Here is a 14,750-nt window from a genome sequence, read left to right as displayed (position 1 = left end):
GTGTGGATGCTGCCCAATGTGTTTCATCAATTTTATTTCCTCCAATAACTCTTGTTCTTCCAGATTCGATTCTAAAAGAATAGCAATTACTTATATAAATCAGCGCATTTAAGAAAAGAGAGACGATGAGACGCTCACAACTCACCTTTGAGCTTTTTACGTGCAACCACCGACTTCTCATCACCGAAGGAATTTCCTTTTTTTCGAGCTAGCATTGACATAGGTCGAGATTGACTATTGTAAAGATACGCCTTGTACACAACGCCAAAAAAACCGTCGCCTAGCTTTTCGAGAAGAGTCATGTCACCAGAGTTAATTTCCCATTCGTCAGACGGTTCGGTGCAGTCTGATGCTAAATCGTTTTTGCGGAAAGCCTTGCTGTGGGCGTAAACAACAGCAACAACAATAACAAAAGCGACAAGAGTAAACGAGACAGTGACTGAAATAGCAATTTTCCATTGAGAGTTCGACTGAGCTGCCGAAACAGAAAGATATAAAAAAGTAACAAATTTGCTACGGTTTTCCACCTTCGCAATAGGTTCCATTGCCGGCATAGCCGAGGTGGCACTTGCATTCATGTGATCCTATTGTGTTTATACAGTCTGCCCAGTCGTGGCAGATGTTTGATTGTTGACATTCATCAGTGTCGCTGCAAGAGGTGCCGTTTCCGCTCCAGCCAGGTCGACACGTGCAGTTGTAGGTGCCATTTTGATTGGTACAATAAGCTTGCGAATGGCACAAGTTGTTCATCTCGCACTCGTTGACGTCCAGGCAAAAACTACCGTTCCCAGTCCAGCCTTCTCGACACGCACAGTTATACCCTCCTTCATAATTCGTGCAATATGCTCCCAAATGGCATGAGTTATTACTATTAGGCTCGCACTCGTTGACATCGACGAAGATGCTCCCGCTTCTTTTCCAGCCATGTTCGCACTTACACCGATAAGAGCCAAGCTCATTTATGCACTTTGCGTGAGAATGACATATGTCTCGTGAATTGCATTCGTCTATATCGACGCAGCGACTGTTATTCATGGTCCAGCCAACTACGCAACCGCACTCATGCGATCCAAGTGTATTTGAACATTTTTGATTTTCCTCTTTGCATGAGTGTTGACATTCGTCTATATCTGAATTCCAAAAACGCAGAAGTATTTCGGTTTTATCACTGAAAAAACCAAAATATAAGTTACCTTCACAATTTGTTTCATTTCCAGTAAATCCAGATTTGCACATGCAGATGTATGAAGAAATTGTATTTTTCATGTTGCGTTGACGTGACAGTTATCAGCGTTATTGGAGCACTCATCGTAATCTAAAGGAAATACGCCATAGTTCGCGCTAAACTCTTGCTTGGGAGGTAATCCCCATGATCAGGGGAATTATAAAAACTGAGTTACATTCACATATAGTTCCATTTCCTGAAAATCCTGGCTTGCAGGTGCAGATGTAAGAAGCAATTGTATTTTCGCAAGTGGCGTTGATGTGGCAGCTATCAATGCTGTTGAAGCATTCATCAAAATCTAATAAGAGTGCGTAGAAAAAATACCAATTTGCTAAATTTTGGCTGTATGTACTTTGAGTTGCATGCGTAAAGCAGACACTAGCCTTCTCCTTAGAACAACTGTCGAATTTCCAAAAACTTTTCGTCGCAGCCACACAATCCTGTACGTTCTGCAAAGATGAATTCGTATCATCTTCAAACAAAGTCCAGTTAACATAGACTAAAGGTGAACCGTCAGACCAAACATAAAATCCCTCATTCGATACATCATTGAGTCCAATCCATGCCTCATCCTCTTCCTTAAATAGGAGCAAACTTAGGTCGTTCTGCTCTTGAATCGAAAGAATTCTGGCCAGAGAGCTTCTCGTCTCCAGGATTTCGCAGTCTGTCAAGGAATCCTGCCACGTCTTTCTTTCAGATATACTTTTGAAGCAAGACCGAGTTCCAAGCTTTGTCCAACCGTTAGGACACGAGTAGACATCTAGAAAAAATCAGAAACAAAATCCTCCCTAAGGTGATTAAAGGACTGACAGCCAAGGGGCAAAGTTTGAGGTGACGCCACTATATCCGACTCACTCAGAAATCCTAAAAAGATGAGTAAATAAGAATGGCCTTTCGTATCTGTGAGATTACTTTTACAGATGTATTGAGCCTTAGCAGAGCAGTCTGAAACAGACCAAACAAATTCACGCCCGTCTGATCCCAATAAAACGCAACCTTGGTTTTCTCCCTTTGGGCATTCTGGCTCATACTTTCCCCACTTGGTGAAACTGATGGGAGAAGCATCAAGCCACATGAATGCTTTTTGCGCAAACGTATCATTGAAAAACAAGCCCGTCCAATAGAGTGATCCCTGAATGGCTGACGTTTCTCTTGCAACGAAAGCATTTTCAAATACGTTTCGTATTGAAACTAGTGCAGCACCGCGACTTTTGCACTTTTCATTCTGAGCAACTTCTTGTGAAACCGGCTCCTCTTTGGAGAAATAATAGCATGCGCTCTCGAAGTAGAGTTCATCTGCTCTGCGCCGATCGTCTTGTAACGGATCTGATTCCAGACGAATTCCGTTATTCAGATCCCCTAGAATGAAAGAAGATATAATGACAAGGCAAGGTCTAATATTAAAAAAGTATCGCGCTACATCTTACGGAGAGAAACCTTGCATAAAAGTTGTCTGGAGTCAGAGCAATCGGCCGTCTTCCAATAGCCAGTACGGACGTCCATCATAACGCAATTAAAACTAGTCTTTGGTTCTTCAGTAGCCCACAAGACGTACCTGAAAAAGCATGAAATACAGAATAATCAACTGAAATTTTCATCACAGACACCTTAGAGGTTCTTCATTTATCCACTTGAACGCACCATTATCTTCTCTTCTCAATCCAATCCAAACGTCTCCCTTCAACAGATAGCCAGGAAGAAGTGATAACACAAAAGCTTGTTCGTGTGGACTACTGATGCTAACGCTGTTACTACGTCCGCATCCTCCTGCTACTATAGAAAACTCATCCATGTCAAAGTCACGGTACGTCACAGTGTAGCAATATTCCCCATAGAGAAGCCATCCTGAAGGACAATGGGATCACAGCCCTCTCTCATCCTTCTGGCCGAGAATACTATATGCAAAGGCATGCCGAAGCCTAACAAGAATTTTATCCAACTGTGGTTCCTTTACGAAAAAGGCAAGAAAATTAATTGTGAAGGAGAGGTGGCTGCAAAAATTTTTGGTGCGCTTATAGTGGCTCCTTCTACACACTAGAGACTATGAGTGGGCCCTGCGTTCTATAGGCAAAGACTATGGAGTCCCAACTGTCTGCGAGTTAGATACATACATATGTAAATATATATACCTGCATCAACACGCTTTAGAGGAAAAGGTAAATCGATGCGATTGTGCCTGCACGTATAATAGGAACGAGATAATCACTTCTTGTGCTAACCGAAAAAAGATTACCTAACGAATATACAACTTCTGCGGGAAACACGTGACAGCTAAAAAATGAACTCGAAAGGCTATTAGGACGAAGACGCCTTGACTTGGATCGTTCTATTACCTGTAAACAACAACAAAAAGTACTTTTTGAAAGAAAGCGAAGAGCGATGACGGAGTAGAAAGACGTCGATCTCTGAATACGCGCTGACAAGCGTCCCAGAGAGTTGGAAAGACTCTAACCGCACTTCACTCACCAAGGAAAAGAAGCGAAACGCTGGTTACCGCATTCGCTTACGACAGAGAGGAGAAAAAAGCGATTTGAAACAACTCCACGTGACTAAAGACGATGCGCGCGTTATCAGAAGATTTCCACAGACAGGGGACTGTTGCGACACACGAAAACCTCGGTCGAAAAAAGGTACTTTTACTGAGTTGTCGTGAGGACAACGTCGAAACGCGATCGTGCGTTGAACACATGTCGTGCAGTACGACGCTAGAATCTATATGGCACGCCAAACGTCGAGAAAAGTCAATTTCCTTTCAGTGGCTCTCCATCGATCAGATCTAGCTTAGCGTATGTGCTTGAACTGTCTTTCGTCTGCGAATTTTAGATGATCTTTCATCCCTACACGACCAAATTTAATTATAGACTAGAACAAGATGGAAATGCGCTAGAAGACTTTGCCTCTAAAAATTAATTCCTATATACATAGATATACTCAAGCGATCCCTCAGTCGAGTTGAAGCCCTGGGGTCACAGGCAACTCTTTGTTCACCTTCGACGATTTCTGTCGCAGTACTCGCTTTGCACGAAAGGGCGCGACGGGGAACACATATGGCTGCGACGGAAGTGTCGGAAATTGACTCAACATTTTGAGGGATTCGAATAAATGAAGTAAATCACTGGCATGCAGTTGAAGATCGTTTGTGATTGGCTAGCGGCAACGTCGCGTGAGTCCGAACAATTACAAGAGCACTGCCTCATCTATAAATCTTTTAGTCGATCGGCGCCACGCGTACCCTCGCCTGTTGCAATGACGTCCGTCTTGCTTTGGTCTGTAATGTCTCTTTGCCACTGTCTTCTGGCGGAAAATCTTTCTCGGGAATACTTTCAAGTCGAAGGTAGGAGTATCCATGCAGAGTGTCGTGGCCGACGACTTTACGTCGCCCCGAGTCTCCGCTATACCGATTTTCGTGCATGGTGGCTAGAACTCTAATCTGTCACCGAGAAACCTAAGACGCCTTCCTTTTGCTCGCATATTCCGGGTCCCAAACGCGCTACCCAACTGGGGAGCCTAGAAAGACAAATTAGATCAGCCGCAAAGTTTATCAATGGCTTGGCCCTACGAAAGCCGGCTAGCGGATGGTTTTTGGTAGGAACGATGTTTATTCCGTTCTCCCGAACTTTCTATAGCTTGTTCGGATTGAGGACAGAGGGCGCTCTACGTTAGTAACGGTCGGTAGAGCGGAAAGAATATTCCTTCTACTGATTCTGCCGAAAGGCATCCGCTAGCTTTCGCTAGGCTTCAGGAAGCTTTCATTTGCTGCTGATTGCGGTAATCAATCCAATCTGTTGCTGGTCTGCTTGTAGGCTCCACAGGAACCCATCCTAATAGAATATGTACGCGTACGTTTGGCGATTCAACTAAAGTGTTGACTTCCTCTTCCTTCAGTCGTGTTCGCTTAGATGCCTTGATTATTTTACACGTGAAATAGCGTTAATAATATATTTGGAGAATCTTTGACGCCGTTGGAGTGTGATCGGTCCCTTTTCTTGCTCCATACCCTAATATTTTCGTCAGCAGGCGTTTTCATAGAAATTCCGTTTATTGCCCTTTTCTTAGTGGTTTTACTTTTCAAAATGATTCCCGTGTTTTCGTAGGTGTGTAGGCGTGTCTCCAAAAATACAAAAGCCACCTACTCAAACAAAATTCGCTAAAAAGTCAAATGTACTCTAAAAGGGGACCATATCGATGACTGTGACTGCTTTTTGATCGACTCGAGCTGTCCTTAGCAATGCATGAGCGCAAACTTTGACGTCATTGCAATTGCGTGACTCGGTTGGAAATAATAAGATAATGCCGAACGATCTCAAGCATCGCACGATCGTTTGAAATCATCTATCCAGCCACGTGACCTAGTGATGTTATTTGCGCATGCTCGAACTATACAGAACCTTTCCTTTTCTTTCCGAGCAATTAGGCGTCTTCCTTTCTCGCTCTGCCGGTCTTTCTGTCAAACGCGTTGCAATCTCATTGCTCAGGTTTGTCTATTGTCTGTTGCTCGATGTTCTCACCGTGTAAAACAGATCTCTTCACACTACTGTACTTCTCTATTACGCCGTCGCTCCTCACAAATTCTCTGCGCTGCAGTGAAAAGCGTTTTTTGTCCACGACGTTGATTGGTGAGGGAGCACTTTTAGTTTACAGCGAACGAAACCTCACAAGTGAAGTCACGTGCAACTTCGAACATCAATCAATGAAAACGCGTAAAAGAGGTGTTTCCTCTAAAAGAGAGGTGCTCTGCTTGTTTTCTCGGAAGAGGTCTCCGCTTCATGTCCATTGAAGCGACTATCAGTTCACGCGCCTGATCTAGATTCAGTCTTGATAGCCTCGTAACCCAGGCCCTTTTCCCGCGAATCTTGTGAATCGTACGTATCCGGGGAAAGGGCATGGGTACGAGGCTAGAGTCTTAGCAGCTTCTGGTTTCCGGAACGGATAGCGTTCTGCGTTTGCGCACGTTACCCCAATGGCCGGTTCACGTCAGGGTGCACGTGATCTGGATAAGTGGCGACGTCAGCCGTAGCTGAAGGGCGGTGCTCATCGAACGTTCGTGGCATCGATCAGAGCCGTATACATATATATATATATATATATATATACACGATGGGTGGCGCGCCTAACTCAAAAACAGGGGCTAACGCGAACGTCAAAAGTGTGTACGTGACCCGGAAACGGTGCAGGCCAGCTTCGGTGATTGGGTTGGACCAGAGCGCTTATATGCACAGAATGCGGATACAGAACGCCACAAAAGATGTCATTGGTCTACTCTGTGTTCCTACCGTAATCGAATTGGAACTATACTCCGCCCGTCGTTCATTAAACTCGTCTGTACGACGTACATCTCCCCACCAATGACGATCCCGAGGCGACGTTTCGACGTCGCAGCGCGTGCAGCCGTGATTTTTTTCCTCTGCCAGGCGCTATTCCTATCGGTTCGAGGCGAATTCTCTCGATGCAGAGATTTTTATGAGGCCGGAGGGCTAGACGACGGAGTTTACAATGTGGAAGTGATGCCCGATATCGCTATATCTGTTTACTGTAAAGGTATGACGGATTTAAGCCAAACTTTATATGCAATGACGGGTGACTCTTCTTCCTGACGGGTTTGTCTGTGAACTTCTCTCTAAATCTATGCTGAGAGCCTGGCTAATTAGGTTTGCTTACTTTTTACCCCGGTTCCCTAGCGTGGTCCCAGACCCTCTTAACAGTGTCCCTAAGGAGATCGTTATACGGGTGTCCTTGAGAGGGTCTGGGAACCCCTACAACCACCTTGAGGCAATATAGTTTGAAAGATAGGGCACATTTCGTTGCGTTGACCAACTCTCAATAAGGGTTACATTTTGAACAATTATTTCCTCTGTCGGGGGGTATATTTGCGTTTAAAATATAACACATTGTTCATTTCTTAGGAATGAGAAGTGGAAACCCAACAGAATACATCGATTTGCCTAGAGAAAATTTTGCTAGTTATTATGAATCATTGGGTTAGAGTGTGTAGAAACAGTGTGTTTTATTTTACGATAATACTCTTTAAGGTTTGAACTCATCAGCTGTCGTGTGGAGTTTAACGCAATTTACGCGCATTCGCATTGACTTGGACACTTGGCTCGTACTGGCAGATGACTTCACATATTCTAACTTTGAAGGCCGCACAGGCAGTGCAAATATATCGTAATAAATATTCTTGCTCGCTAATAACTTGCGTTTAATTGATTTGACTAGTTACGGCCAAGCAGGCAAAAAGTTCTGTCGTAGGAGCAACTCAACGTGTCAAGGAGGAAACTTCAGTATCAATTTGACTTCTACTCCTTTTGAAGTGGATCCTGGAGTTACATGGACGTTAGACGGAGGAATAGAGAACTCTATTCAAAACCGAATTTTTATCGAAGATTCTTCAAGTGAGACATTGCGCCGTCATGGGTTTCAGTGTAAGGATTACTTTTTTTTGTTACTTTAGATCCTCTGCAAATTGTGAAAGGAAAATGTAAAGATTATTGTTTTCCGGTGTATTGCGGCAATTATGAACTGAAGCTGCGCCTTGTGACAGCTAATCCCTGCGGCAATCGAACGTCAATTGTGTGTCAAAACTACGGGAAATGTCTTCTTAAAGGATCAGTCGCGTATGAATGCCTATGCGCACAAGGCTGGACAGGACCGGATTGCAGCGCTCCCAAAGGTAACAATGAAACCTATCTATTAGAGACTGGCTTTTTCAGGAGCCGGGAATGTAGTAGAGATATGCAATAACCTCTAATCAATTTCCGTAAAATATAACAGTAGATATTGCAGTAGATATGTCAGCTCATTGTACAAATCTACGTACTCTGCGTATTTGTTTTGACTGATTTCTTGATTTTCGTAGAAGATAAAATAAAGAAAGGGCCTCTCAGCCAAGTTACCTCCGGCCACGTTACCTCCGTCGCAACATGTCCTTCAACGTACACGCTCACTGGATGTCGATGCTTTACTTCTGAGTGTAATGGTGTGGAGTTGTCAACGAGCGGCAGTGAATACTGCACCGCCCACGGAGCGAGGGGAATAAATTCAACGAGTGCTGTAGCTACGTGCACTCTGTTTGATCTGGGAACGATTTGAACGACCGTAACGAGAGTTCCCAAAAAAGGCTTTAGGACAGAGACGAAAATTACCTACACTTGCCCTCAAGGTGACGTCTTTGGATAGAAAATGTTGGAAAGAGTTTTCTAGACACACTTTGCAGGTTCAGTTTTACTTACCTGCAATTATTGGCAGGGCGAATTGCGGTTTCTGCCGTCGTATAATCGTCTGGCCGCGTTTGGCTTGGGAATCATATCGGGGCGCACATGCAGAGTCAACTGTGGAGGACAGAGACTGCAATGCGCTCTATACGCTAAATGTCTGAGTAAGCAGATAGTCGTAAAAAACATTAGCCCAAAGTTTTTTACGCACTGATGATATTGGTACTTTAAAGAAGACTAACCTCGTTTCGACACATCAATTATATTATTTAGTTACAACATTATTAGTGATTTTAGTTTTTAGAGCAACTTAAGTATTCTGAGCTTTGGTTTAGAAGTGAAGTGCACCTGTAAGAATGGCGGAACGTGTTCTAAATCTCTTTCTTGCTCCTGCGCCCGTGGATACGTGGAAAGATTTTGTGAAAAGTTTGGCAACTGTGCGTGGCAAGTGAGAGCAATGGAGCGCAATGTGTGCAATCAGTCAGGCAGATGCTCAAACAAAATAGCCATCCCAACGTACGGTATGGATAGAAACAGTTCGTTCTGCAAGTTTCCTGTGCCTTGGGAGGGAGAGTCCCTAAGCCAGTCGGTATAGCACTATAGATAGCTCTACGTAACTCTTTAGCCTAATTATTTTGTTATTTAGGTAGGACCGCCCTTTCATTGTTTCCTTCGCACGAGCGGCTCTAAAGGCTACGTCAATTTGGGGTCGTGGAATCCGGGCATTTTGTTCACCGTGGAAGCCTGGATTCAACCGACGTCAACTGCTGTCGAGCGCTCAGTATTTTTTCTCAAAGTCGTTTTGTTTCTTTTCATTTTTAATATAGATCGTTATTGGCGATATGAGCGATTTGGACAACGATTGGGGCATTTTCTTGCAAAATGGCAATCTCATTGGTCTTCTGTACGCGCCACCGGCCGGTAGACAAACTTCTATCGGAAATGTAACGGATAAGATCATCATCCACGCAAAACAGTGGCATCATGTGGCTATGACTGCCGACGGAACTTACGCTCGTCTGTTTGTAAACGGAACAAAGATTCTAGAAGGTAAAACTGAAAGGAATTTTCTCGGCAACGCAGAGAGCTTTGGCTTAGGAAAAGGGTTTTTTTGGCAATATCAAGGTAGGTTAATGTCGCAGTTAATTAACCTTTAGACCGTTCTATGTAATATTTTAAGAATCTGTTTGTGTGGAAGAGACGTCTTTCCGGCAACGAGCTGAGAGATCACTACGAATATCCTGCTAAGTATTTCAACACTACTGTAAGGTCTTTCTTCAGTTGAATTTGGTTTTTATTCTGTACCTATTATGCAGGAACACGTACTACATAATCATTTAGCGGCTCAATACGAATTCAGCAAAAATCCTTCCCAAGTTTGCTACGGTTTTGACTGGAATTTCCAGGATTGGTTTCCAGCCGACGGTTCCGTCGTTTACGGCGTTCACTGCAACGTACGAACGTTCTTCATACAGCGAGGTTTTACAGTGAAAGTGGCGCCGTGGAGCCGCTTTCTTGATTCGAACTATGGAGCAAACGGAACCTTTCAAGTCTATGCTGAGAATGTCGTTATCGATGGAATCCTGACAGCGACGGGTGCAGGATACAAAGGCGGAGAAATGCCGACGTATTTTAACAAATGTTGTTATCAAGGCGAAAGCTTTTCGTGTAAGCGATTAGCATGAAGCACATAATTATTGTTTAATAACTTAGCTTGCAGCTCGGGGACAGGAAAGCAGTAGCCGAAATAGGGGAGGCGGAGGCGGAGGCGGAGGCGGAGGCGGAGGCGGAGGCAGAGGCGGAGGCGGAGGCGGAGGCGGAGGCGGAGGCGGAGGCGTAAGAGAAGGCGGAGGCGGAGGGGGCTACGGCGAAAAAGGGTAAAGATTATGTTTTTCATTATTGATTGTTCACTTTCGATCGTTTCAGAAGAGACGGAGATCTCGGAAGCGGTGGATCTGTTTACGGATCGCCGCAGCTGTCTTTGCTTCACTTAGGCAGCGGAGGAGGAGGCGGGGTGTTTGGAAGCGGAGGCGGAGGAGGCGGTGCAATTCACGTAGAGGCTCGTCGCCTCATCAACGTTGCTGGCCAGATTCGATCCGACGGAATGCCTGGCGAAAGGCTGATCATGAAAATGTACCGTTGGCTTACTTAATTCTTTGTCTCTAGCTATGATTGTGGGGGTGGGGCAGGCGGAAGTATATATCTTCGAGCCCCGACAGTAAACATAGGTTCTGACCGAGTGTCAGCCGTGGGAGGAAGAGGTGATATTGGTGGAAGCGGTGGATCCGGTCGCATTCGCATTGATTCTGATACCTTATACGGTGAGGCAAGACCGGCTTCGTTGAGTTATCGCTTTTCTGACACCTTCATTGTACGATTGAAAGCTCGATCTGACAAATGAAAATAATGCTTTTCTTAGGATCTTGCGATGTTAGCAAGAGAGTCTATGTTTCTGAGCAACGATGCAAGCGTGTACAATGATCCGTCTGTCTACTTGGGGTGTTTTGAAGACTCTTCCAATCGTCTTCTACAGGTTTTGCTAGTAGAAATCGGCCTTAAGTTGACTCCGGAAAACTGCAGGCAAAAATGCTAGTATGACTTCTTTGATGCAGTGTACCAGACTTGGTGAATAAAGATTTCGTTTAGTGACGAGGGATTTAAGTACTACGGCGTAGAAAATGCACGAGAATGCCTTTGCGACAACTTCCTAAACGAAAGTCACTATAGACGCCTGGACAATAGGTTAGTTGTATAGGCACCTTTAGTAAAGAAAAGCAGGCCTAATTTGAGTCATAGCGAGTGCGATAGCTCCTGCCGTGGTAATTCTAGTTTAAAATGTGGCGGTGGTTGGCGTATTTCCGTGTACGGACCTATACCAAGAAGAGCTGCCGAGTCTACTACCAGTCTAGCGCATCGGACTTGCACGCCCTGGTGTGACGTTAATTTTTCAGAACAGGCAAACAAAGTACGATCTTATTTCCATCTGCTCGCGTATGATTTTAGATGAAGATAGACGGCCAACGAGTAGAGAGTGCTTAGATGTTCTAATAAGAGAAAAGGAGGAAGTTATTAAAAGCGGAGAGCCTGCTCAGAAGAGGATGGTAAAAGGAATGTTTGAAGAAGAAGGAGCACATCGTTGTCACAAAGTTGTCCTATCAGACTCTTTATTTTAGCTCAAATTGTCCTTAAATTCATGGTACTTTTGTCTGTTTTCTTATATTCTTCAAGAAAAGCTTGAACAGCACGCCGCATGCAAGAGTTCGAATTCCGTTTGAGTCATGTAATAAAAGGAAAAGGCTCTTCCCTTAGAGCTTCACGCTGTCTAATAAAGCTGGAGAACGCGCAAAGAAAATTTACATGCACGCGATACGTGGTTCCCGACTGCACGTTTTTTTATCAATTAGTCCTTCACTACTATACGCCAAAAAATCTATCCTAAGTACGGCACGGAAAGACACAAAAACAAAAAAAGCAATACAGTGAGAGTCGAAGCAAGAGGCAGTGAAAAAAAAAGATATAAAATGTCACACCTCCAACTGACACAGTATCGGATAGCAAAGCGAAGTTCTTCGCGAAACCTTCTCGCGAGCGGAAATCTAAAGAAAAAAAGCCAGTATCCGTACAAAACAACCACGTACATACCAGAATAGGCCGAAAAGAAGCGCGTCTGTGTTTGCGTGACCCAGGTCGCACCACGTGGAGGTCCAGACGCTTCGCAACCCAGTCGACCCTCACCAACAGCATGAATTGGATCAGAACCCACCTTGGGTGAGCCTCCGAGGTTCGTTGCCACCCCAGGAGACGACTATCGCACCCGCCGAAGAGGCCCGCTCATCGTGTGCTCGACGTGGAGGAGAGCCGGCGAACGCCCACGCTGTCCCGTGTAAGACCAAAGAAACAATCCTTGGTCAGACGGAGCGTGTTTTCCCAGTGCGAAAGCCCCTAGAGGTCTTAGGGATGTGCCTCTAATCACTTTCGCACCGTTGCTCCAGGACATTGCGTCGGAATATCGTTCGCCCCTCTGGCTCCCTGTCTTCCAACGACTAACCAAGCGTACGAGCGAGTTCTCAAGCGACGGGGTTACGTAAAGAGGGAGAGCGCCGTGCACGACTTTATGTACTCCCTCGCGAACGATGATGCAAACTTTTCTCTCATTGGACGTCGGGTGTGCGTAATTAACCGCAGGACGTCACGAGAGAGAGCGTTGCTTTTTGCACCTCTACACTTAACCATATAAGGTAATGATTGGAGCGATCCCGCGCGTGCAGCGTTTCTCCCAAAAAAAAGGAAACAAGAGACGAGCACGTGCACGCGTGCTTGGACGTACGTACAGTAACAAGATGGCGGATGTGTGACGTCAATGTTTCGTTCACGATCTCAACGAAACAAGACGAAACGCGACGCAAAACGCTCAAAAGCATTCGATCGAGTTCGCGTTACGAAACAAACGTTGCGAAATCGACCGATCGGCTTTCAGTGAGAGAGAAATCGCGAAATCAGCCGTAGATTCGTGCAATGTCAGTTTTAGGACTTAGAGTCAAAGCAGGGTACAACGCTTTCGCTGCATTTGCTTGTAGAACCGAGAGGGATGAGAGCGCTTACCTGCATTTCGCCTCGAATGCGTACATGAGCTGTCTGAACCGCTTCGACGACGATTGTGATTTATCTATCTATGGTTGCGTAAGGAAAAGCGATCGCCTACATCGCATAAAAGTCGTAAAGAAGAGAGAAAACATTTTAGGTCGAGCACGCTAACTAAGCTAAGATGGCGGAAAGAGCGCGACCGAAACGAATTCGACATTTCGCGGCGTTCTGCGCACCACGCGTCGACGAGCTTTCAACCGTAGGCTAATCGTGTCACTAGCTCAAAGCTCGATTGCGCTTCGACGTTGTAACTGGCCTCAAATAGAATTGGACGTCTCCCGAAGCGTAAAAAACGCCTTCATTATGGATTTTTGGCTATATTTTGTGTTTTGAAAAGGTCTATTAGTCATTGCCGGTCAGATAGCAGCTCGAAGTGAAGCAGAAGTCATTCCATATACGATCTCTATTTTCACCTCAGTTTCTTCACGTTCTTCATTGTGTGACTGAGTCAAACGTCAAGGGGAATAGAAAAATGAGCAACGTCCATCTCCTAATCATAAATTTTGTGGAGATGTGTAATGAATGTGAAGTAAAAAGGTATAGGCCAGAATTGAAACTTGATTACATTCTTATGGATTGTTTGAAAGCTGTCCAGTGTCTAGAGTCAAATGGTGCACGTTTGTAAAGGAGTATACGCGGAGGAAGATACAAACTGTTTATGATCTTCTAAACAGTATCTCTGTTAGTAAAATAAGTTCGTTTCATGGCGTAATTTCTCCAAGCGCGTTTTTTTCGGTTATAGACGTCAAAATGTCAAGTTCAAGTGAACGAGCCTGTAGATCGAGCTCGACATGCATTCGTACATGTGGAATCTAGCTTTGCCCAGAGTACCTTCATTAGTCGTCTAGCCAGCGCGTGTGCATATTAGAGACATTTTTGTGGCACTGTGTAGGCGAGCGCGTTTTGGATTTGGGAAATAAATAGTAATCTCATTGACGTAGGAAAATCTCCGCAGGGGAATGGGGTTGTCTCGGCAAATGTTAGGTGAGTGTAATAATAGATAAGGGTGGCAGTGAGTCAGTAAAGAGTCTTTTGTTGTGCATTGCATTTGTATTTTCTTTGAAAAGTAGTGCATACCCTTGGTTCATTAGTGTTTATGTAGTTTTCTCTTTTGTTGGCGTTGAGTTCCTCGGGTGATCTTCCCAAACTATCAGTATTGAGTAACAGCTTTGTTTTAATAAATGGGGGCCGGCTAACGGTTGGATCCCCAAACTTTCTAATAGTATCCGTATCCATACATGTTTGTGAAATGTTCATAGAGGTGTGATGTGTTGCGTAGATGGAATTTAGCGCAAGAGTTGTAGAATTTTTTTTCACTGACGAATCTACTTTTTAAAAAAGAACAAGGACAGCAAGCTGATGTGATGTGAGAGAGTAGATTTCATCTGGTTAAGTGGTTCAGTTCTTCGCCTGAATCGCCTTTCATTCAGGCAAGTACTGTTAATCTCTTGATACATAGACTGTATTGCTTAATCCCGGTCTCTTTTTAGAGAATCTTTTACTGGTGTATCTATTGAACCGGTGTTATTTGTGGCGACCCTTTAGTTTCATCAAAGAAAGAAAAAGACAGAAACGGCAGTATTTCTTTTTTATAGGTAGCTTTGTAGTGGCAGTAGCCGTAGTTTAGTAGAGGGTCCTGAGCATGACCCTGCATTAGATTTGAAACTGCT

At 44.5% G+C, this 14,750-nt stretch overlaps 2 protein-coding genes and 3 long non-coding RNA genes across 11 annotated transcripts; 3 read left to right on the top strand and 2 right to left on the bottom strand.

Annotated features, from left to right (window-relative positions):
* Positions 1-1,210: 1,210 nt before the first annotated feature.
* On the bottom strand, positions 1,211-3,017 carry LOC136198635 (C-type mannose receptor 2-like). The gene is made up of 7 exons (XM_065988642.1): positions 2,833-3,017; positions 2,653-2,780; positions 2,138-2,584; positions 2,036-2,089; positions 1,578-1,985; positions 1,401-1,523; positions 1,211-1,315 (listed from the first exon to the last, which is right to left on the bottom strand). The coding sequence occupies exons 1-7, from the start codon at positions 3,015-3,017 to the stop codon at positions 1,263-1,265; spliced, it is 1,398 nt and encodes a 465-aa protein (XP_065844714.1). The 3' UTR covers positions 1,211-1,262.
* A 3,331-nt stretch (positions 3,018-6,348) lies between these two features.
* LOC136198375 (uncharacterized) lies at positions 6,349-10,204 on the top strand. 4 transcript variants are annotated; one of them, XM_065988312.1, is made up of 13 exons: positions 6,357-6,763; positions 7,129-7,203; positions 7,255-7,390; positions 7,442-7,617; positions 7,677-7,895; positions 8,082-8,384; positions 8,439-8,600; positions 8,772-9,025; positions 9,083-9,217; positions 9,264-9,561; positions 9,617-9,700; positions 9,753-10,104; positions 10,157-10,204. In XM_065988312.1, exons 1-6 carry the CDS (start codon positions 6,571-6,573, stop codon positions 8,312-8,314), a joined length of 1,032 nt encoding a protein of 343 aa, XP_065844384.1. In that variant the 5' UTR covers positions 6,357-6,570; the 3' UTR covers positions 8,315-8,384; positions 8,439-8,600; positions 8,772-9,025; positions 9,083-9,217; positions 9,264-9,561; positions 9,617-9,700; positions 9,753-10,104; positions 10,157-10,204. The 4 variants fall into 4 exon arrangements, with proteins under 4 accessions (XP_065844385.1, XP_065844386.1, XP_065844384.1 ...); XM_065988313.1 differs by having other exon boundaries at positions 6,349-6,763; positions 8,471-8,600; positions 9,083-9,561; XM_065988314.1 differs by having other exon boundaries at positions 6,349-6,763; positions 8,082-8,406; positions 8,471-8,600; positions 9,083-9,561.
* Positions 6,414-6,932, bottom strand: LOC136198395 (uncharacterized). The gene is made up of 3 exons (XR_010672788.1): positions 6,884-6,932; positions 6,757-6,828; positions 6,414-6,699 (listed from the first exon to the last, which is right to left on the bottom strand). It is a non-coding gene; the product is annotated as an uncharacterized lncRNA (long non-coding RNA).
* Positions 10,205-10,426: 222 nt separating the features above from the next.
* Positions 10,427-11,752, top strand: LOC136198385 (uncharacterized). 3 transcript variants are annotated; one of them, XR_010672771.1, is made up of 5 exons: positions 10,428-10,554; positions 10,626-10,807; positions 10,856-11,028; positions 11,083-11,178; positions 11,233-11,752. It is a non-coding gene; the product is annotated as an uncharacterized lncRNA (long non-coding RNA). The 3 variants fall into 3 exon arrangements; XR_010672772.1 differs by having other exon boundaries at positions 10,427-10,757; XR_010672770.1 differs by having other exon boundaries at positions 10,427-10,807.
* Positions 11,753-12,805: 1,053 nt separating this feature from the next.
* LOC136198391 (uncharacterized) lies at positions 12,806-14,039 on the top strand. 2 transcript variants are annotated; one of them, XR_010672784.1, is made up of 6 exons: positions 12,806-12,912; positions 12,965-13,116; positions 13,178-13,365; positions 13,418-13,617; positions 13,668-13,761; positions 13,823-14,039. It is a non-coding gene; the product is annotated as an uncharacterized lncRNA (long non-coding RNA). The 2 variants fall into 2 exon arrangements; XR_010672783.1 differs by having other exon boundaries at positions 12,822-12,953; positions 13,014-13,116.
* The last annotated feature ends 711 nt before the right edge of the window (positions 14,040-14,750 follow it).

Source organism: Oscarella lobularis, chromosome 19 (assembly GCF_947507565.1).
Source record: "Oscarella lobularis chromosome 19, ooOscLobu1.1, whole genome shotgun sequence".
NCBI lineage: Eukaryota > Metazoa > Porifera > Homoscleromorpha > Homosclerophorida > Oscarellidae > Oscarella > Oscarella lobularis.
The sequence above is the reverse complement of the archived record's forward strand: the minus strand, read 5'-3'. Positions and strand labels throughout refer to the sequence as shown.